The sequence below is a fragment of the Akebia trifoliata genome, chromosome 11, assembly GCF_017979445.1.
Source record: "Akebia trifoliata isolate Shusen 1 chromosome 11, ASM1797944v1, whole genome shotgun sequence".
Classification (NCBI taxonomy): domain Eukaryota; kingdom Viridiplantae; phylum Streptophyta; class Magnoliopsida; order Ranunculales; family Lardizabalaceae; genus Akebia; species Akebia trifoliata.
The window spans coordinates 50,530,558-50,553,724 of NC_141385.1; the positions used below are offsets into that span (position 1 = coordinate 50,530,558).

General features: G+C 31.2%; 1 protein-coding gene across 1 annotated transcript; it reads left to right on the top strand.

The window, feature by feature from the left end:
* Nucleotides 1–13,953: 13,953 nt before the first annotated feature.
* Nucleotides 13,954–22,441, top strand: LOC147392482 (KH domain-containing protein At4g18375-like). The gene is given in 9 exon segments (XM_086458091.1): nt 13,954–14,119; nt 14,983–15,585; nt 16,388–16,715; nt 16,718–16,887; nt 17,842–18,081; nt 18,161–18,424; nt 19,827–19,882; nt 19,982–20,078; nt 21,668–22,441. Coding segments are annotated over 9 exon segments (1,902 nt in total). The 5' UTR covers nt 13,954–14,107; the 3' UTR covers nt 21,800–22,441.
* Nucleotides 22,442–23,167: the final 726 nt, after the last annotated feature.

The following is a 23,167-nucleotide window of genomic DNA, read 5'->3' on the forward strand; positions in this document are numbered from 1 at the left end:
TGGTATTTGTTTGGAATCTCAATTATTATTAATGGGAGTTATATGTCTTTATTATTTTATTCATTTTCATAGAGTTTAATTATCTTTAGAACCTCGTTCTTGCTATTAATCTTTAATTATTTATTCTGTTTTATTTTGTTAATTTAGGTACAACCCCTGAGCCAAACATTCTCATATAAAGCACATTCCCACATCCAGTTTCACCAAGTTTGTTTTGCTTTGTTGATGGATAACTACTGTCTCACTTGAGAAATAGTCTAGTCTGTCATCCTATATTTTTCTTGTGTAATTCATATTTCTAGAGATGTTACTACTTTTTGTTAAAAAGAAATTATATTCAAATAACAGTGATGATTAAATAAATGGGAAAAGTTGATAACTTGGACCAGTTTAATTGTTTTGTTGACTTATGTGATGTGAAAATTTTTGATATATGGCTTCAAATAGTCAATTAGACTGTCACGTTTGGGTGGTGTTTTTGAGATGGGACAGACTGGATTAGTCATTGTTCATACATTTGATTGGACTCCCGATAACTTGTATGATAATTTTGTTAATCTAGGTATCTGGTCGAATTTTAGACAAATGATTTTTTTTTATACTAATGTTTGTTTATTTTTATATTTATTAAAAAAAAATTTCTGGATTTGAAATTTGAGTAGTCGTATATCCGATTTGATAACTATCCATTGATAGCCTTATTCTTGGAAACTTTCATATACACACTCATTCTTTATACACTTTACTCTTCTCATTTCTTCCAAAATTTCAATTACTTTAAATTTTATAATCTTTTGTAAAATTATATTATTTTATTATTTTTATCTTGTTATTTTTATATGACTAATGATTTTTTGACTCCCCCCTCTAACTAACGCCCTCGGAATATAATTGTAGATCATTTGCTTTGAGATATGTAGATTTTTGACCTTAATGGCTAAAAGACATTCGTATTGAAATAGGACTTTGGTATTTTTGTAATCACGAAATGTTTTCGACTTCTTAATTATCTAAGAAATCTTAATTTAATTTCTTTATAAATATGATACTAGATTAAAGGGCATCTCTAAATCTCCAATCCCCCGGAGGGATCTCTCATCTCCCTGGAGATTAATTTCTATTCTTTTAGTTTATGTTTTTATTTTCTATTTCTTAATTTTATGAAAATTGTAAGGAGACTCTACTGATTTCAAGTCAAACAATAAAGATATTTTCTTTCCCTCATCTCTACTTTTCTTTTCATATTTTCTTTATTTTACATTTTATTGTTCTTGCGATGACTGTTGGTTAAATCTCTGTTAGATTGATTGTAAAAATCGGAGCAAGATTTGTTAGTATTTTAATTGTTCTCGAAATTACTTCATAGCTTTATTGTGGTAATGATAGGTTTGTATTATTAAGTTAACTATTGAATGTTTCTCAAAGTTCTGATGATTCTTTATTTGATAAGTTCAAGAAAAATCATACTTTATAATGAATAGTCAATGTTTATCTAATTATCTTGACTTGAGCTATTGAGATAACGTAAGTATTAGTTATTAGATTAAATATTAAATATTACTCATAATTTTGATGACTTCTTTCTTTGATAAGTTCAAGAAGAATCATGTTTCACAGAGAATAATTAATATTTATCTAATAATCTCTACCTAAATTATTACATACTTTTGATCTCTTATATATTATAACTGCTTGATTTTTTGATCTACAAACATTAGTTTTGTTTAGTAGATTGAGATAAAAAGATAACTAGAATTCATTGATAGAATTTGTGAAGGTGGATCCAATTGATTTACATTTCTTTATCGTATTTCTAAGTTTCTTTTATTTTAGTAGTTTATTTTTGATAAATCTCTTTCGAAAACTATTTTTAATTGGTTGCATAAACTTGAATTGGATTGGAAATAAAAATTATTTTGATTAATATTGTCTCTGTGGTTCCACCCTTACTTGCCAACGTTTTCTTTTATTCTTTATTTTATCATCATTTACAAGTCGAACACGTATGACCATATTCATATTAATAACTCCAATTTATAATATTAATAGATATCTATGATATTAACAATCACGTGTCAACCTTACAGAAGATTTTTTTCATATACTTTTGGCTGTTACTAATTATGATCATTTATGATAAAAGACAAGTTAATCTCTATAACTTATAAATAATATTATAATTTTATTGAAATCATTAAAAGATGTCACATTTAGGTCAAGTTGAAACATAACTCAAGATGTCAATTCGCAGATTGAATTGGTGAAGTCATCAGTTGAACCAATTTGAATAAATTTGAAGATCGAAACATTAAACAAGAAATTCATATATGGAAAACCAAATTTTTAAAAATGAAAGTGACATCTAAGTCGATCAAGAAATTAAAAACCTAATAATTTCATAATACATAACAAAAACTTGCATGATTGAAAATAAATGGATTGGACCTTGGTGTTAACAAGAAATCTCGTAATTCAATACAACATACTTTGTAACTTTTGGAATAAAAGAAAACTTGTCAATTTTTAAGAATCGAGACAATGAGTTTTTATCTTTATTTGTAACTCAAATGCAATGTTTGTAGATCTAATGAGAATAAGACATACAAAATAAAATAAAAAAATCTAATGATAATGGGAAAAAAAAATTAAATTGATCTTTACACGCTCGGTTAACATCTTTTGTTTTCATTATTTATCAAATCTTCGATGTAAAGGTAAAAATTCTTTTCTGAATGCATTATAACAATCATCTATTTTGTTTCAGCTATTACAAAGAGTCAAATTAAATATTTGAAGCTTAAAAATATCAGAGTTTGTGAAGAAGTAGGAAAACAAAAAGCGATTCTCAAACATGCATTACAATTTCTTATGAATATAGTGATGTCATTGACTACATTTTCCAGTATGTTTTTTGACTTCTGAGATTTTTGTAAATCCCAAGTTTTATCTTGGATTTTGCTTCCAGTCTGTTTGTGCCAAATTTGGGCTATTACTTTATCAACATATTGTAAACTACGACATTGTAAAAACAATGGTCCATACATTAAATGAAGAAAATTAAAGGCTGGGGGAGAATATAACGGAGTTGGTGAACGGAATAAGTAAAGAGTGTCAGAAAAACATTAATAAGGAAGTTCCGTCGTGTTTCCCAGTTGTGGGTCCTTAAAAGTATCAATTAGACAATCTCTTTCTTTGAAGGAAAAATTGATTACTCGGTATCAATGGACAATTTGGGCACTTGCAGTAGTACTGACCGTATTGTCATTAGTTATGACAATCTTCACTCACTATAACTGTGGTAAGTTAATTTCTTGTAATTTCTTATTTTTATTTTATTACTATACTTATTTTTTAAAATCTAAAATTTTTCAATTACTTCAACAGGGAAAAAACATAATAAAAAACTGAAATTGAACCTATTTAGGCCAGCATGAGGTAAGCTTATATTTTTTTTTACTTATCACATTTCTACATAATTGTTTTCTCTTATCTAATTCTTGAAACTATTAGTTAAAAGGTCTTATCATCATTTCACTTTTTTACCTTCCTAATTTATAAATTAACATTCATCTTAGACACAAACATTTTCCACTTAATGAGGTGGTATTTGTTTGGAATCTCAATTATTATTAATGGGAGTGTTAATGTCTTTATTATTTTATTCATTTTCCTAGAGTTTAATTATCTTTAGAGCCTCGTTTTTGTTATTGATCTCTAATTATTTATTCTGTTTTATTTTGTTAATTCAGGTACAGCCCCTGAACCAAATCTTCTCATACAAAGCACATTCCCACATCCAGTTTCATCAAGTTTGCTTTGCTTTGTTGATGGATAACTACTATCTCACTTGAAAAATAGTCTAATCTGTCATCATAGATTTCTCTTGTGTAATTCATATTTCCAGAGATGTTACTGTTTTTTGTTAAAAAGAAATTATATTCAAATAATAGTAATGATTAAACAAATGGGAAAAATTGATAATTTACACCAGTTTAATTATTTTGTTGACTTCTGTGATGTGAAAATTTTGATATATGGCTTCAAATAGTCAATTAGACTGTCACGTTTGGGTGGTGTTTTTGAGCTGGGACAGACTAAATTAGTCCTTGTTCATACATTTGGTTGAACTCCCGATAACTTGTATGATAATTTTGTTAATCTAGGTATCCGGTCGAATTGTAGACCAATGATTTTTCTTGGATACAAATGCTTGTTTATTTTAATATTTATTAATTTTTTTTTTCTAGATTTGAAATTTGAGTAGTCATATATCTGATTTGATAACTATCCATTGATAGCCTTATTCTTGGACACTTCTCATATACACACTTATTCTTTATACACTTTACTCTTCTCATTTCTTCCAAAATTTCAATTACTTTAAATTTTATAATTTTTTGTAAAATTTTATGATTTTCTTATTTTTATCTTGTTATTTTTATATGACTAATGAATTTTTGACTCCCCTCTCTAACTAACGCCCTCGGAACATAATTGTAGATCATTTGCTTTAGGATATGCAGAATTATAAATCTTTTTCTTGTGTATTTCGAAGCAAATGATCTACAATTTTGTCGTGGGGTTTAGGGGGGCGTCAAATTATCATGACTCTTTTTATATTTTTTTTTAAAACTATACATTCTTATGTAATGTTTTGAGAGGAAAGATTTTTTTTTCTTTGAGAAAAGAAAAATAGATTTTGAAGGGAATGATAAGAAGGCAAAAAATAAAATAAAATAGTGAATGAAAAATAAAAGAAATATATTCTTAACATAAGATATGAATTTTTAAAAAAAGATTTGCAGAAAAACTGGACCCATATAAAACATCCAAATTTGAGTAAAATTTTTATTTCATTACCGGTTATACATTCAACAAGAAGTGTGGATCAGACCTCGGCCCACATAACCGAAAATCCATTTATTAACAGTTTTATTCTAAAGTCACTACAGAAATCGATTGGATACCCAAACCCTAGCCTGTAGATAAAAATCTCTTAGGCTCAGCTTTGTCGTTTGTAGCTAAGCTTACTGCTACTACTTTCAGTTCAAGGAGTTTAATGGTGTCTTTTGTTATGCTAAATGGGATTGAGTTTATTCAATCCATTTTCCTTGATTTTGTAGTTGTATCTTTTAGTTGGTCTTCTTGCCCATTTTACTAATAAATTTCGTTATTTATAAAGAAGTAAAAAAATAAATCTTCATCACTATGTCCATTGTGACAAGTATGTATTGATCAGGGTCTAGAAAATCGTCTCTAAAGTTCTTTTTACATGAACTTTACGAATAAATTACATACTATATCCCCTCATTAGACATAATGTATTGTTAGACATAATAATTCTTATTTTTAATTTAATTATGTATTTTGGAACTAATTACCGTTATTTACGTGTAACAAGAATTATTTGTAAAGTTTCAAAATGAATCAGAAATATCCAAAATTATCATTGTGATCCAGGATTAAAAACAAGATCGTTAACCAAAATTTAAGTCAATTGACCAAAATTTTATCGCGACGCTATGGTTAACGACGACGACGCAATCAACGAAGAAAATCAAGCATCAAAATTTTTATTGAATCTTAGTGGCTAAAAGACATTCGTATTGAAGTAGGACTTTAGTATTTTTGTAATCACGGAATATTTTCGAAATCTTAATTAACTAAGAAATCTTAATTTGATTTCTCTATAAATATGAGACTAGATTAAAAGGCATCTCCGAATCTCCAATCCCCCGGAGGGATTTCTCATCTCCTTAGAAATTAATTTCTATTCTTTTAGTTTAGATTTTTATTTTCTATTTCTTAATTTTATGAAAGTTGTAAGGAGGCTCTACTGATTTCAAGTCAAACAATAAAGATATTTTCTTTCTCTTATCTCTACTTTTATTTTCATGTTTTCTTTATTTTGCATTTTATTGTTCTTGCGATAACTACTGGTTAAATCTCCGTTAGATTGGTTGCAAAAATCGAAGCAAGATTTGTTAGTATTTTAATTGTTCTCAAAATTATTTCATAGCTTTATTGTGATAATGTTAGGTTTGTATTATTAGGTTAATCATTGAATGTTTCTCAAAGTTCTGATGATTCTTTATTTGATAAGTTCAAGAAAAATCATACTTTACAATGAATAGTCAATGTTTATCTAATAATCTCGACTTGAGCTATTGAGATAACGTAAGTATTAGTTATTAGATTGAATATTAAATGTTACTCATAATTTTGATGACTTCTTTCTTTGATAAGTTTAAGAAGAATCATGCTTCACAGAGAACAATTAATGTTTATCTAATAATCTCTAGTTAAATTATTACATACTTTTGATCTCGTATATATTATAACTGCTTAATTTTTCGATCTACAAACATTAATTTTGTTTAATAGATCGTGATAAAAAGATAAGTAGAATTCATTAATAGAACTTTTGAAGGTGGATCCAATTGATCTACATTTCTCTATCGTATTTCTAAGTTTATTTTATTTAGTAGTTTATTTTCGATAAATCTCTTTCGAAAACTATTTTTAATCGGTTGCATAAACTTGAATTGGATTGGAAGTAAAAATTCTTTTGATTAATGTTGTCTCTATAGTTCCACCCTTACTTGTCAACGTATTTTTTATTCTTTATTTTATCATCATTTACAAGTGAAACATGTATGATCACATTCATACTATTAACTCCAATTTATAATATTAATAGATATCTATGGTGTTAACAATCACGTGTCAACCTAACAGAAGATTTTTTCATGTACTTTTGGCTGTTACTAATTATGATCATTTATGATAAAAGACAAGTTAATCTTTGTAACTTATAAACAATATTATAACTTTACTGAAATCATTTCAAAATGTCACATTTAGGTTAAGTTGAAACATAAACTCAAGATGTCAATTCGCAGATTGAATTAGGGAAATCATCGGCTGAACCAATTTGAATCAATTTGAAGATTGAAACATCAAATAAGAAATTCACATATAGAAAATCAAATTTTAAAAAATGAAAGTGATATCTAAGTCAATCAAGAAGTTAAAAACTTAACAATTTCATAATACATAACAAAAACTTGAATGATTGAAAATAAATGGATTGGACCTTGGTGTTAACAAGAAACCTCGTAATTCAATACAACATATTTTGTAACTCTTGGAATAAAAGAGGACTAGTCAATTTTTGAGAATCGAGACAATGAGTTTTTATTTTTATTTGTAACTTAGAATGCAATGTTTGTAGATCTAATGAGAATAAGACATACAAAATAAAATAATGGGAAAAAGAAAATTGAATTGATCTTCACACACTCGGTTAACATCCTTTGTTTTTGTTATTTATCAAATCTTTAATGTGAATATAAAATCTCTTTTCTGGATGCATTCTAACAATCATCTATTTTGTTTCAGCTATTACAAAGAGCCAAATTGAAGATTTAAAGATTAAAAAGATCAGAGTTTGTGAAGAAGTAGGAAAATAAAAAGAGATTCTCAAACATGCATTACAGTTCCTTATGAATATAATGATGTTATTGACTACATTTTGCAGTATGTTTTTTGACTTCTGAGATTTTTGTACATCCCAAGTTTTGTTTTGGATTTTGTTTCCAGTCTGTTTGTGCCAAATTTGGGCTATTACTTTATCAACACATTGAAAACTACGACATTGTGAAACAATGGTCCATACATTAAATAAAGAAAATGAAAGGCTGGGGGATAATATAACGGAGTTGGTGAACGGAATAAGTGAAGAGTGTCGGAAAAACATTAACAAGGAAGTTCCGTCGTGTTTCCCAATTGTGGGTTCCTTGGAAGTATCAATTAGACAACCTATTTTTTAAAGGAGAAATTGATTACTCGCTATCAATGGACAATTTGGGCACTTGCAGTAGTGCTGACCGTATTGTCATTAGTTATGACAATCTTCACTCACTATAACTGTGGTAAGTTAATTTTCTTGTAATTTCTTATTTTTATTTTATTACTATACTTATTTTTTAAAATCTAAAATTTTTCAATTACTTTAACAAGGAAAAAACATAAAAAAAAAAATGAAATTGAACCTATTTGGGCCAGCATGAGGTAAGCTTTTTTTTTTTTTACTTATCACATTTCTACATAGTTGTTTTCTCTTATCTAATTCTTACAACTATTAGTTAAAAGGTCTTATCATCATTTCACTTTTTTACCTTCCTAATTTATAAATTAACATTCATCTTAGACACAAATATTTTCCACTTAATGAGGTGGTATTTGTTTGAAATCTCAATTATTATTAATGGGGATGTTAATATCTTTATTATTTTGTTCATTTTCCTAGAGTTTAATTATCTTTAGAGCCTCGTTCTTGTTATTGATCTCTAATTATTTATTCTGTTTTATTTTGTTAATTCAGGTACAGCCCCTGAGCCAAATCTTCTCATACAAAACACATTCCCACATCTAGTTTCATCAAGTTTGCTTTGTTTTGTTGATGGATAACTACTGTCTCACTTGAAAAATAGTCTAGTCTGTCATCCTAAATTTTTCTTGTGTATATTTCTAGAGATGCTACTGTTTTTTGTTAAAAAGAAATTATATTAAAATAACAGTGATGATTAAACAAAGGGGAAAATTGATAACTTGCATCAGTTTAATTGTTTTGTTGACTTATGTGATATGGAAAATTTTGATATATGACTTCAAATAGTCAATTAGGCTGTCACGTTTGGGTGGTGTTTTTGAGCCGGGGTAGACTGGATTAGGCCTTGTTCATACATTTGGTTGGACTCCCGATAACTTGTATGATAATTTTGTTAATCTAGGTACCTGATCGAATTGTAGACCAATGATTTTTTTTTATACTAATGTTTGTTTATGTTTATATTTATTAAAAAAAAAAATTCTGGATTTGAAATTTGAGTAGTCGTATATCTGATTTGATAACTATCCATTGATAGCCTTATTATTGGACACTTCTCATATACACACTTATTCTTTATACACTTTACTCTTCTTATTTCTTCCAAAATTTCAATTACTTTAAATTTTATAATTTTTTATAAAATTTTATGATTTTCTTATTTTTATCTTGTTATTTTTATATGACTAATGATTTTTTGACTCCCCCCTCTAACTAACGCCCTCGGAACATAATTGTAGATCATTTGCTTTAAGATATGCAGAATCATAAATCTTTTTCTTGTGTATCCCGAAGTAAATGATCTACGATTTTGTCGTGGGGTTTAGAGGGGCGTCAAATTATTATGACTATTTTTATATTTTTCTTTTAAAACTATATATTCTTATGTAATGTTTTGAGAGGAAATATTTTTTTTTTCTTTGAGAAAAGAGAAATAGGTTTTGAAGGGAATGATAGGAAGGCAAAAAATAAAATAAAAGAATGAATGAAAAATAAAAGAAATATATTCTTAAGATAAGATATGAATTTTTAAAAAAGATTTGAAGAAAAATTGGACCCATATAAAATATCCAAATTTGAGTAAAATTTTTATTTCATTACCGGTTATACATTCAGCAAGAAGTGTGGATCAGACCTCGGCCCACATAACCGGAAATCCATTTATTAGCAGTTTCATTCTAAAGTCACTACAGTAATCGATTGGATACCCAGCCCTAGCCTGTAGATAAAAATCTCTCAGGCTCAGCTTTGTCGTTTGTAGCTAAGCTTACTGCTACTATTTTCGGTTGCTACTACTTTCAGTTCAAGGAGTTTAATGGTGCCTTTTGTTATGCTAAATGAGATTGAGTTTATTCAATCCATTTTTCTTGATTTTGTAATTGTATCTTTTAGTTGGTCTTCTTGCCCATTTTATTAATAAATTTCGTTATCTATAAAAAAATAAAAAAATAAATCTTCATCACTATGTCCCTTGTGACAAGTATGTATTGATCAGAGTCTAGAAAGTCGTTTCTAAAGTCCTTTTTACATGAATTTTACGAATAAATTGCATACTAAATTCCCTCATTAGACATAATGTATTGTTAGATATAATAATTCTTATTTTTAATTTAATTATGTATTTTGGAACTAATTACCGTTATTTACGTGTAATAAGAATTATTCGTAAAGTTTCAAAACGAATCAAGAATATCCAAAATTACCATTGTGATTCAAGATTAAAAACAAGATCGTTGACCAAAATTTAAGTCAATTGACCAAAATTTTATCGCGACGCTATGGTTAACGACGACGCAATCAACTAAGAAAATCAAGCATCAAAATTTTCATTGAACCTTAGTGGCTAAAAGACATTCGTATTGAAGTAGGACTTTGGTATTTTTGTAATCACGGAATGTTTTCAAAATCTTAATTATCTAAGAAATCTTAATTTGATTTCTCTATAAATATGAGACTAGATTAAAGGACATCTCCGAATTTCCAATCCCCCGAAGGGATCTCTCATCTCCTTGAAGATCAACTTCTGTTATTTTAATTTAGGTTTTTATTTTATATTTCTTAATTTTACGAAAGTTGTAAAGAGGTTCTATTGTTTTCAAGTCAAATAATAAAGATATTTTCTTTCTCTTATCTCTAATTTTCTTTTCATATTTTTTTCATTTTGCACTTTATTATTCTTGCGATGACTGTTAGATAAATCACTGTTAAATCGGTTGAGGAAGCCAGAGCAAGATTTGTTAGTGTTTTGATTGTTCTCGAAATTATTTCATAGCTTTATTGAGATAATGTTGGGTTTGTATTATTAGGTTAACAATTGAATGTTTCTCAAAGTTCTGATGATTCTTTATTTGATAAGTTCAAGAAAAATCATACTTTACAATGAATAGTCAATGTTTATCTAATAATCTTGACCTGAGTTATTGAGATAACGTAAGTATTAGTTATTAGATTGAATATTAAATGTTACTCATAATTTTGTTGACTTCTTTATTTGATAAGTTTAAGAAGAATCATACTTCATAGAGAACTGTTAATGTTTATATAATAATCTTTGTCTAAATTATTACATACTTTTGATATCGTTTATATTATAACTACTTGGTTTTTCGATCCATAAACATTAGTTTTGTTTAGTGAATTGAGATAACCAAGGTATTCTTTTGTTTTTTATTTTATCATCATCTATAGTTCGAACATGTATGACCACATTCATAGTGATAACTCCAATCTATAATATTAATAGATATCTATGGTGTTAACAATCATGTGTCGACCTGGCTGTTACTAATTATGAACCCTTATGGTAAAAGACAAGTTAATCTATGTAACTTATAAACAACATTATAACTTTACTGAAATCATTTCAAGTAGCAAATCATTCAAGATGTCACATTTAGGTCAAGTTGAAACATAAACTCAAGATGTCAATTCGCAGATTGAATTGGTGAAGTCATCGACTGAACCAATTCAAATCAATTTGAAGATTGAAACATCAAACAAGAAATTCACATATGAAAAACTAGACTTTTAAAAGTGAAAGTGACATCTAATACGATCAAGAAGTTAAAAACGTAACAATTTCATAATACATAACAAAAACTTGCATGATTGGAAACAAATGGATTGGACCTTGGTGTTAATAGAAAACCTTGTAATTCAATGCATCATACTTTGTAATTCCTGGAATAAAAGAGGACTTGTTAATTTTTGAGAATCAAGATAATGAGTTTTTGTTTCTATTTGTAACTCAGAATGCAATGTTTGTAGATCCAATGAGAATAAGACATACAAAATAAAATAAAAAATCCAATGATAATAGGAAAGAGAAAATTGAATTGATCTTCACACACTCGGTTAACATTCTTTGTTTTCATTATTTATCAAATCTTCGATGTGAAGATAAAAACTCTTTTTTAGATGCATGCTAACAATCATCTCTTTTGTTTTAACTATTACAAATAGCCAAATCGAAGATTTAGAGCTTAAAAATATCAGAGTTTGTGAAGAAGTAGGAGAACAAAAAGAGATTCTCAAACACACATTACAGGTCCTTATGAATACAGTGACGTCATTGACTGCATTTTGTACTATGTTATTGGCTTTTGAGATTTTTATAAATTTTGAGTTTTGTCTTGAATTTTGCTTCCAGTCTGTTTGTGCCAAATTTGGGTTATTACTGTATCAATACATTGTAAACTACGACATTTAAAAGCAATGGTTCATAGATTAAATGAAGAAAATGAAAGGCTGGGGGAGAATTTAACGAAATTGGTAGACGAAATGAGTGAAGAGTGTTGGAAAAACATTGATAATGAAGCTCCGTCGTGTTTCCTAGTTGTTGGGTTCTTGGAAGTATCAATTAAGCAACCTCTTTCTTTGCAGGAGAAATTGATTACTTGCTATGAATGAACAATTTGGGCACCTGCAGTAGTGCTGACCGTATTTTCAGTGGTAATGTCAATCTTCACTCATTATAACTGTGGGAAGTTAATTTCTTTTAATTTTTATTTTATTACTGTACTTATTTTTAAAAATCTAAAATTTTTCAATTTCTTAAACAAGGAAAAAACATGGGTTGAACCTATTTGGACCAGCATGAGGTAAGTTTATATTTTTCTTTTATCTCATTCTTACAATTAGTACCTAAAAGGTCTTATCATCATTTCCCTTTTTTAACTTCCTAATTTATAAATTAACATTCATCGTGGACATAAATATTTTCCACTTAATGAGGTGGTATTTGTGTGTAATCTCAATTATTATTAGTGGGAGTGGTAATATCTTTATTATTTAGTTCATTTTCCTAGAGTTTAATTATCTTTATAGCCTCGTTCTTGTTATTGATCTCTAATTATTTATTCTGTTTTGTTTTGTTAATCCAGGTACAGCCCCTGAGCCAAGCCCTCTCATATAAAGCATATTCCCACATCTAGTTTCACCAAGTTAGCTTTGCTTTCCTCTAAGTTGATGGATACCTCCTACCTCACTTGAGAAATAGTCTAGTCTGTCATCCTAATTTTTCTTGTGTAATTCATCTTTCCAGAGATGCTACTGCTTTTTGTTAAAAAGAAATTATATTCAAATAACAGCTATGATTAAACAAAGGGGGAAAAGTTGATAACTTGCACTAGTTTAATTGTTTTGTTGACTTATGTGCTTTGAAAAATTTTGATATATGGCTTCATAGTCAAATGGGCTGCTAAGTTTGGGTGGTGTTCTTGAGCTGGGGCAGGGTTGGATTACGCCTTATTCATATATTTGGTTGGGCTCCCAATAACTTATATGATAATTTTGTTAATCCAAGTATCCGATCGAATTGTAGACCAATGATTTGTTTGGATTCGAATTTGGATATTAATGCTTGTTTATTTTTATGTTTATTATTATTATTATTATTATTTCTAGATTTGAAAGTCGAGTAATCCCATATCCGATTTGATAACTATCTATTGATAGCCTTATTCTCGGACACTTCTCATATACACTCATTCTTTATACACTTTACTCTTCTCATATTTTCCAAAATTTCAATTACTTTAAATTTTATAATTTTTTGTAAACTTAAATTTTATGATTTTTTAATTTTTATCTTGTTATTTTTATATAACTAATGATTTTTTGACTCCCCTCCAAGTAACACTCTCATAACAGAATTGTAAATCATTTGCCTTATGTATCCCGACGCAAATGTGATGAGGCGTAGGGGGCGTCAGATTATCATAACTCTTTTTATATATTTCTTTTAAAATAATATATATTTATGTAATATTTTGAGAAGAAATATTTTTTTTTTCTTTGAGAAAAGAGAAATAAGTTTTGGAGGGAAAGATAGGAAGGAAAAAAAAAAAAAAGAATGAATGAAAAATTAAAGAGAGAGATTTTTAGGATAAGATATGAATTTTTTAAAAAGGATTGGAGTCAAAATCAGACCCCATATAAAATATCAAAATCTGAGTAAAATTTTTATTTCATGACCGGTTAAACATTCAGTAATAAGTGTGGATCAGACCCCGGCCCACATAACCGGAAGCCCATTTACTGCGAGTTTCATTTTAAATTTACCGCAGAAACCGGTTGGATACCCAGCCCTAGCCCGTAGATAAAAGTCTCTCAGCTTTGGCGTTCGTAGCTAAGCTTACTGCTACTACTTTCCGTCGTCATTTTTCTAGGGTTACGGTTCTGCTTCGCTTGACAACTCTCCTTCTCTCTCTGTTTATGCTATTAGAGGTATGACTGTCTGCTTTTTCTTTTAACTGATATACTTGTCGTGTGTGGTTTAAAATTCTACTAATTTGTCTTTTTTTTTTTTTTTTTTAAACTAAAATTTGTTTACGAATTGTGTTCGTTACAGATTCTGGTTGTGCATCTCTCCTGGAAGCCGGAAACCCTAGATTCTTGGTATGTTCTTGGATAGATTTCTTTTGGTTCCTCATTGCTTCTTCTTATTTAGTCGTATTTCTTTCTTTGTTTTAAAGTTTAAAATTTTCTGCCGAATTGTTCCTTTATTTTGATACCAGGAAATATATAGTGTTGCCTTCTGTGTTGGGGTTGGTAGTGCAGACCAACAAAGCTTTAAGACTGTTCAGTACCCCCACCCTCCACCTTCCCATCACTACCTGTTGAATTTTTAGAATTTTTTTTGTGGGGACAACTAAGAGTGAAAAACAATAGTTGTGGGGGCAATTAAGAGTGGAAAAACAAATTGTGGGTGCAATAGTGGCAGATTTATTATTATTATTTATTTATCCGCCACTAAAATCTGTTGCAATAAGGACGATGCATGTTTAGGATATTAAAGTTAGACATGTATCGACAAATCCAGATGCACCTTGGCACACATTCTAACTAAATTTTATGATTTTCTATAAAAGAATGCATTCTGAAAGAGGGTTGGTGTAATATATCTTTCAGATGTTGATTTATTAAGTTGTTAATACAACTGTGGTCACTTCTTTATTTTTTTCATTTTTTAGATATTTTTTTTACTTTTTTCTTTGTCGTATTATTATTTTTCCATGTCTCGTCCAATTGTCAATCTAAACATGTTTGCTGATTTTGACTTACACTATTACTGTATTGCGTGCTCTCAGGAAGCAGTTCCTATGGGTGAGACAGGCAAACGTTACCGTTCCCAGAAAGATCAAGACAGGGATGCCTACCACCAGAAGAGGCGGACAAACAACAAAGAGGAAACATGGGATGATGATGAGTTGATTGTTTATCGGATACTCTGTCCCGATAGTGTTATAGGAAGTGTGATTGGTAAGAGTGGGAAAGTGATAAATTCAATAAGACAAGATACTAGGGCAAGGATCAAAGTTGTGGACCCCTTTCCTGGCGCAAAAGAGAGGGTCATCACAATATATTGCTATGTAAAAGAAAAGAAAAATGTGGAAGTTGATGATGATGATGACGAAATGGAGCCTCTCTGCCCTGCACAAGATGCACTTCTGAAAGTGAATGCCGCCATAGCTAATGCATTGGCTTCTGCTGGGGATTCTGACAAGAAACGAAAAGAGAAAGAGGAGGCTCACATTCTTGTTCCAACTAGCCAAGCAGCAAATATCATTGGCAAGGCTGGGGCTACCATTAAAAAATTGAGAAGCAAGACTAGGACAAACATCAAAGTTTCGCCCAAGGATGTCGATGACCCCACTCATTCATGTGCAATGGACTTCGACAACTTTGTTATGGTAAATAATTATTCTCAACATATTGAACTTTTTTCTTTCAAGTAATGATTGGGTTGTAAATTTGTTATGTTAAATATATAGCTTGTAGAAATGATAAGAGGGATTTCTATGGTTTTAGAAAAATTAAAATGTAACCATTTCATTGTGGTATTACATTATACCTAGAAGTGAAGAGTTATGTTCATGCTTTTTTACATTTGTCTTGTGGTTTTTATCCTTATATCATTGCCCCTTTGATCAATGTTTGATGTACATGTGCACAACTCAGATGCTCATGCTTATTGTCAAAATGAAAGGTCTTTTAAGTAGATGTTAAATGCATTGAATTTTAGATGGTAACGTATTATCTATGTTTAATTTCAGAGTTTAAAGAATCAGCACTCAAAATCAATATTTTATGTGTGCGTGCGTATGTTACATTTAATGTAAAACTCTCCTTCATGGCTGTCAAAGATTTGCTTTTACTTTTTATTATATATTTCTTTATTTTTTTTCATTGTGCTTCTATACCTCTATTAATTATCTGAACATATTAAATCTTCATGCATATTGATTGTAATAGCCCTGCAAAGGCCAGCAAGTAATAGTGTAATACTTATATTAATATGGGAATCTCTGGAGATGTGAAGAATCAATGTAGTAATTAGGCAACGCTAAGATCTGCATCCACATAAAATGCAATGATCTTTTTTTTTCTCCTGCATGTGAAATTTCATTTGTTTTATTTCTCTCTGATTTGTTGCATGATCGATTTTCATTTGCTTTATTATATCTGATCTTGAGCTGTTATTGCTGTGGGTAGATTACAGGTGATGCGGAAGCAGTGAAGAAAGCATTGTATGAAGTATCTGCGATCATGTACAAGTTCTCCCCAAAAGAAGATATTTCTCTTGAGACTACCATATCTGAAGCTACTCCGAGCATCATTATCCCATCAGACGTTCCTATTTACCAAGCTGGTGGCTTCTATACTGGTGCAGATCCTATTGCTCCCTCTTCTCGATCTGTTCACTCTGTCATAGGTGCTACACCACATGTATCTGATCTCCATGATTACTCGGAAAAAAGGAGCACATGGCCCATCTATTCATCTGCGCTTCCTGTAGTTTCGGGTTATGATGCTCCCACTCAATTGAGGAATTACTAGTAAGATTGTTGTGCCCCTCTGATAAGATTGGGCGTGTTATTGGCAAGGGAGGGAGTTCTATTAAAAGTGTGAGGCAGGTGAGCGGTGCTCGTGTTGAGGTTGATGATACCAAGGATGATCGGGACGAGTGCATCATAACTATCACGTCTACAGAGGTTTGATTTTTCTTTTATTTTTTCTTTTACTTTTTATTTTCCCTTTAATTTGATAAGCCCTCTAGACAGGGTATGAAGTTATAAACAATATTTTGAGAGGTGGGGCTGAGGCTTGCTCCTCGAGGCGTGCCTCAAGATAAGGCTCGTTAAAAACGCCCTGAGGCACTTAAGGTTGAAACTTGAAACCTTAAAGCAGCTAAGGCTTACACCTCAAACCACGAGGCACCTAAAAGGCATATGCTTTACGCTTTTTGTATTTAAAATAATCCATTTCTTCCTCATTTTCCTTATTCTTTTCTTGCCAATTTACTTCTTTATTTCGTTTTTATTATCTAAGTAAGGTTATATATATATATTACTTGTATTTCTTTGTTACTGCTAGTACGCAATGTAATTGGAACATTTAGAAATGAATTTGAATATAGAATAGTAATATATACAAAGAAAACGTAATTTTCATAGTATTTAGTATTATATAGATAAAGTGTGAAAATATTATATTTAATTGTATTTTTGTAATGAATATAAATAAATAGCTATTATAGAGACTTTCAACTATTCTAATACAAAGTATTTCTATTTAGCTAAATTATAAAGTAAAAATATTTTCTATTATTATTTATTGTTATGGATTAAAACTTGAAATTCGATTGTGTGGATTTGAAATTTATAAATATGTACTGGCTATCGTAATATTGAGTTTTTATATCATATTATTCATTTAAAACAATCATGCATGTGAAGCTTTCGCCTTGCGCTGGCCAGCTGAGTGCCTTTCCTTACGCCTTAGCCTCTGAAAATATTGATTGACAATAAGCCCTTATGTCCACCTCTGTTATTTGCTTGAAACTGGAAAAGAGAAAAAAGGGAAAGACTCTTGGTGATGCTCTTTCTTGATGTTTTTTGCCTCTCATCTACAATGTAGTGCTCATGTTAATAACTATTGGTTGGCAGTCTCCAGATGATCTGAAGTCCATTGCAGTTGAAGCTGTTCTACTGCTTCAAGGGAAGATAAACGACGATGATGATGACACTATCACCATCCGTCTCCTTGTTCCATCTAAGATTATTGGGTGTATTATTGGAAAGAGTGGTTCAATTATAAATGAAATACGAAAGAGAACCAAAGCTGATGTTCGTATCTCAAAAAGTGAGAAGCCCAAGTGTGCCGGAGTAAATGACGAGCTTGTTGAAGTATGTTAATTCCTCTAGTCGTTTTTTCTATATACCCACTGGCCTTTTCTTATATCAATGTTGTTTGTTGCTTGATTAGGTGGTTGGAGAGGTTGATAGTGTAAGAGATGCACTTGTGCAGATCGTTTTGAGGCTCCGAGATGATGCCTTAAAAGATAGAGATGGTGGTCGCAACCCCCCTAATGCTGATTCTATGTACTCTGGTGGTGGTGGTCTTTCGGTACCTTCTGTTTTCCCTAGTGTTCCCCCGGTTGCTCCTTTAGGTTATGATCATAGGACTGAAAGTGGAGGTGGCCTGGGCATACTTCCCTCTAGCAGCCTTTATGGATATGGATCATCGTCGGTATGTTTCATTCAGCTTCCTATGCAAACTTTTTTTTTATTCTATTATTTTCAGATTTCAGATTTCAGATGAATAAACCAGGATTAGGTATTTGAAGATCTCCCATTAACTTTGTTGCTTAGTAGCATATCCTTGTGGTTTGGGAGATGTTAATTTGGCCCCACCATGGAGACCTAGGGAAAATATTAACCTGTTCAGATAAATATGAACATCTAATGTTTAGACATTTTGGGACTGTTTATTTTATCGTCTAGCAGAGTGCCATTATATTTTAAGAAGTCAACATGTGTATTCATCAAAGTGCCATTATATGGCGGCTCCCTCCATACACCCCACACTTGTTAGAGCTAGTGAGAATGTTTTTTCATTTTTTATTTCTTTCTTTATTTTGCTGTTTTCAGCAGAACTCTTGAATTTTTAGATTTTTTTTTAACATTATACATCTTTTTTTTATAAGTATAAATTTTATTAAAGAGAAAAGGCGGAGGTTGAGAAATCTTCCAAGATACAAAAAGAAAAACAAAGAGAGAGAAGACAAAAACCAAAAAAAGGCCAAAAGAACTACAGAACTAAAGCTACTATAAGAAGCAGAGCTCGTCCCATCTAAACACAATGTCCTCGAAGAAAACCCCTTGAAAGTCTTTATTCAGCTTGCACCACAAAAAGAGAAGACACAGAATCTCCAAAACCACTTCTCTAACTGACTGCTGCTTTTCCTGGAAGATCCATCTGTTTCTCTCCTTCCAAATACCCCAACCAATGTAAAAGGAGTGATAGCCCAGAGATCTCTCTTCCTGCTAGAAAAAAAAATTATGATTCCACCCAACAAAAGAGGCACAACAGGTGAAGGGAAAACCCAATCAATTTGTAAAAGAGAGAAAATAAACCCTAATTTCAGTAATGAAGGTACAATGGATTAAAATGTGATTACCCGATTTTCCACTTGATGCAAGTGGTGCACATTATTTGGACTGTCAAGAACACTGTCTAAGATCTCTTAGACCAACAATCAACCTACCAGATCTTACTTTCTAACCATTGAATCTTTCTCTTGATCTCTTCTGTAATTAGTTTCTCCTATGTACTTGCTAAAAAACAGACCCTACTAATTGTATGCTTAGGATTATCAAATTAGGCTGATTTTGTATAGGAGATCTAGATGGTCCCACAGATTAAGTTGTGCTGATTTATATAAAAATACTCGTTAATTGTTTTGTAGTTGCCAAGTATTACAAGGGCTGTAACACACTTCCCCTCCCTCTCTTGGATGCACACTACAGTGTTTACTTACATTACTGTGTTTGGTTTTTGACCATGGATTTTTCTTGCATTTGTAATACTTTTTGAATTCTCCTCTTCCTCATTTTGTTAACCTTCGTTATTTGGTCTTGCCTTTTTTAAGGTTGGAGAGAATGGCTATGGATCCATTTCGTCATATTCGTCTAAGCAGTATACAGGGTTTGTGTTTCACACCCAATAGTTCTTAGTAGTGTTTAATTCAGTTATATTTTCATATTATTTATTTGACTGTGTCCTATGTCTCATGCCTTTGTATAGATTGCAGCCACCTTCAGCTCTTGAGATGTTGATCCCCTCAAATGCAGTTGGTAAAGTGATGGGAAAAGGTGGAGCAAATATAGCTAACATTCGGAAGGTGGGTTTTGTTGCCTTCTTAATTCCTGGAAAAAGTATTGGACTGGACAACATTCTTTCTGAGGAATTTATTATATACACTTACTTTGGGTGCTACATTGTTGGTTTATTGTCTACAAGAGGGTTGCTTTCCCTCGTAGATGTAGTTGTTTTGGGGCTTTAAGATTTCGATGTTGTGGAGAGAATGCATTTAATCTTACTCTTATTACTTTGGATCCTACTCCTGAAGATTTTACAATCCAATTCAATTCTGATAAGATCTAGAATATCAAAATTATTTGCCCGATAGTTCATAAATAACCTACTAATGGAGAATTGGACAAGTGGTGAACATTGGAGGAATAGGACTGGAAATTTACAACACTCATATGTTGATCACTTTTGACATAAATTGATTCTGACCATCTTTCTTTTCGATGCTGTCATATCTCTTCCATAAAAATATGTGAATAACGATTATCTAATTATGCTGAGTGTGAATAGATAAAGTATATATCTAATTATGGAAGAGATATCTGCTTTGTCATACCTCCATTTTCCAAGAATTTTCTGTGTTGGACTCCGTATCACAGTCATGTGGAGATAATGCAAGTGTGTCATTTAAATTTTACTGAACAATGAATAAAGTATTCTTTAATATACTTTTGTTGACATTCTTACAGTAACCAAGGTATTATACCAAAGCTGTGGTATTACAACCCTCAAGCTTTATCAAATGAAAAGTTATTTATATATTGGTTTTATGGCTTTTGCTGGGCATGTGCCGACTGTTTGACGGCACTAGTGAGAAGGAGCACTTTTGTGCAAAGCTAAAAAAAGGGGAGGAAGGTCTGCGAGGCAGTAATTAATGATATGAAGAATTGCCTTGATTGAAGATATGGTTGAATATTGAATTGAATGACAAAATAGGATTTTTTTTTTTTTTTTTAAGATTTGTGTTGCCAATCCAGTGTAGTGGGGACAAGGCACAAAAGCTGATGTTGATGATGATTATGGTCACTTTATATTTCCCAAAGCATGATCCACCATTGAAACGTAGAATTTATAAATAGATCACAAATCAAGTCCCTGAAGTCCTCAAACATTCACATTTGAGTGCTCACAAATCATGATTGAGAAGACTTGATTTGTCACCTCAAGCTATCATTGTAATGGAGAAGAGAAAACCAGTCAATCATATAACACATGATTTGGTTGAATAGATGGTACAAATTGCTGGATTTTAATTTTATTGTTATTATTATTTATGGTTTATTACCTTGTGCAAGATGGTTTATTACCTTGAGGGGTCTGTTCAAATTAGCTTTTAATTTATGATATTTAGGGATTCTGATGAGATGGTTTATTACCTTGAGGGGTCTGTTCAAATTAGCTTTTAATTTATGATATTTAGGGATTCTGATGAATGTTCTGTTAACATCCATATGGGGTGTTAAATAGAAAAAAGTATTGAGTGTTCTTGTTGCCTTGGCCCTGTATTTGATCTCTGATGCTCTTATGTTGTAATTTCATTACCATTTGATTCTTTAAAATATAAAATAGCAGTTGTTCATCTAGTCTCATGTTGAGGACTGCTTGTTTTTGTGCCAGATTTCCGGAGCAATTATAGAGATTCTTGACTCGAAATCATCTCGTGGCGATCGCATGGCTCAGATCTCAGGCACATCAGAGCAGAAACGGGCAGCTGAAAACTTGATTCAAGCATTCATAATGGCTACCTAAGCTTTGAGAATACTTTCCTGGTACTTGAAGGTGATATCTAGTTTTTCTTTGGAGCTTTTCTTCGCTGAAGAATTCCTCTTATGTAGTTCCTTTAGGTATTCTGCCGGAGATAAAGTTCATGTTCCTAGGATTCCCTATAGAACTTCTATCTATTTCTTCCTTGAATTAGCCATTCGAGATCACGTGTGTGTGAATTCAGCTCTCTTACATTTTGGGATATATCTGTATTGCTAACTCTTTTCTTCATCTTTGATTATCTTAGATCTTAGTAGGTTCTTCCTTTCCTTCATTGGTTGTGTATCTTGCCTTGTCTTTGATGCTTGTGTAACCCATCATATTTCCGGTGTTGTGCCATGCTCTTTAAAATGATTTTCATGCCGGAAACCATGCTCAGTAATAACCACAACTTTATTCACTGCTGCTCATAATGTGTATGTTTTATGGGATACTGCCTCATCTCTCTCTCTCTCTCTCTCTCTCTGTGTGGAGCCCAACTGTTCTCGTTCGCTCCTTTCTGGCATCTGACACCAATGGATGCATGGATTCCAGCAGACATTCTCTGTTCATGGTGCCTTGTTTAGGTTTAGAGTACAATTTGGACTAGGATGGGGGTTGAGTTAGGATTAGGGTTATAAGTTATTTTTTTTAAAAGTTAAATGCAAGTCTATATTAAAACATCAAAGTGAACTACAAATAGGAGGACAAGGGGAACTCTAGCAAAAAGCCGAAAACATGAAAATAAGAAACCAATCAACTGGATATCTTCCCCATCTACGATCACGCACACCACATGAATACGAAATCCTCTAATTGCTACCTGCAGAACTTGAATCAGAATGAAATTAAAATCTAATAAGTTGTGATGGCTTGGTGAACCTCCTTCCCAACGGGATTAACCCCAACAATGTTCTCTTAAGCATTTAAAAGTCGTAGAATGCCTACCAAGGAAAAGAGAGAGCGCAGATTTGGCTTTGAGATAGAAGATGAGACCATAGAGTACTAGTGAAAGTGCAATACATAAGGAGGTGATTGGTGTATTCTCGCCCCTAGCTTTGCAAAGGGAGCAGATATTGATTATGACGATGTGCCTAGAGATTATATGTTTCACGGTCAGAATTCTGTTGCAAGCAACTGACCAAATGAGCTACCTTGAAAGCAGGCTATCTTGAAAGGGACTTTGCACCCCACAAATGATGGAAACCGGAAAATCAAGAGCACAAGGATGAAAAACTGGACGGTAAAAAAAATTGACAATATTTCCCGGCATGACTTCTCTTCGATTCCCGGATGTTCCTAACAGTAAGATATATTTGGACGTCAGTAATACATTTAATAAAAGATTAGTTGTGGACTTGACCCAACAAACAA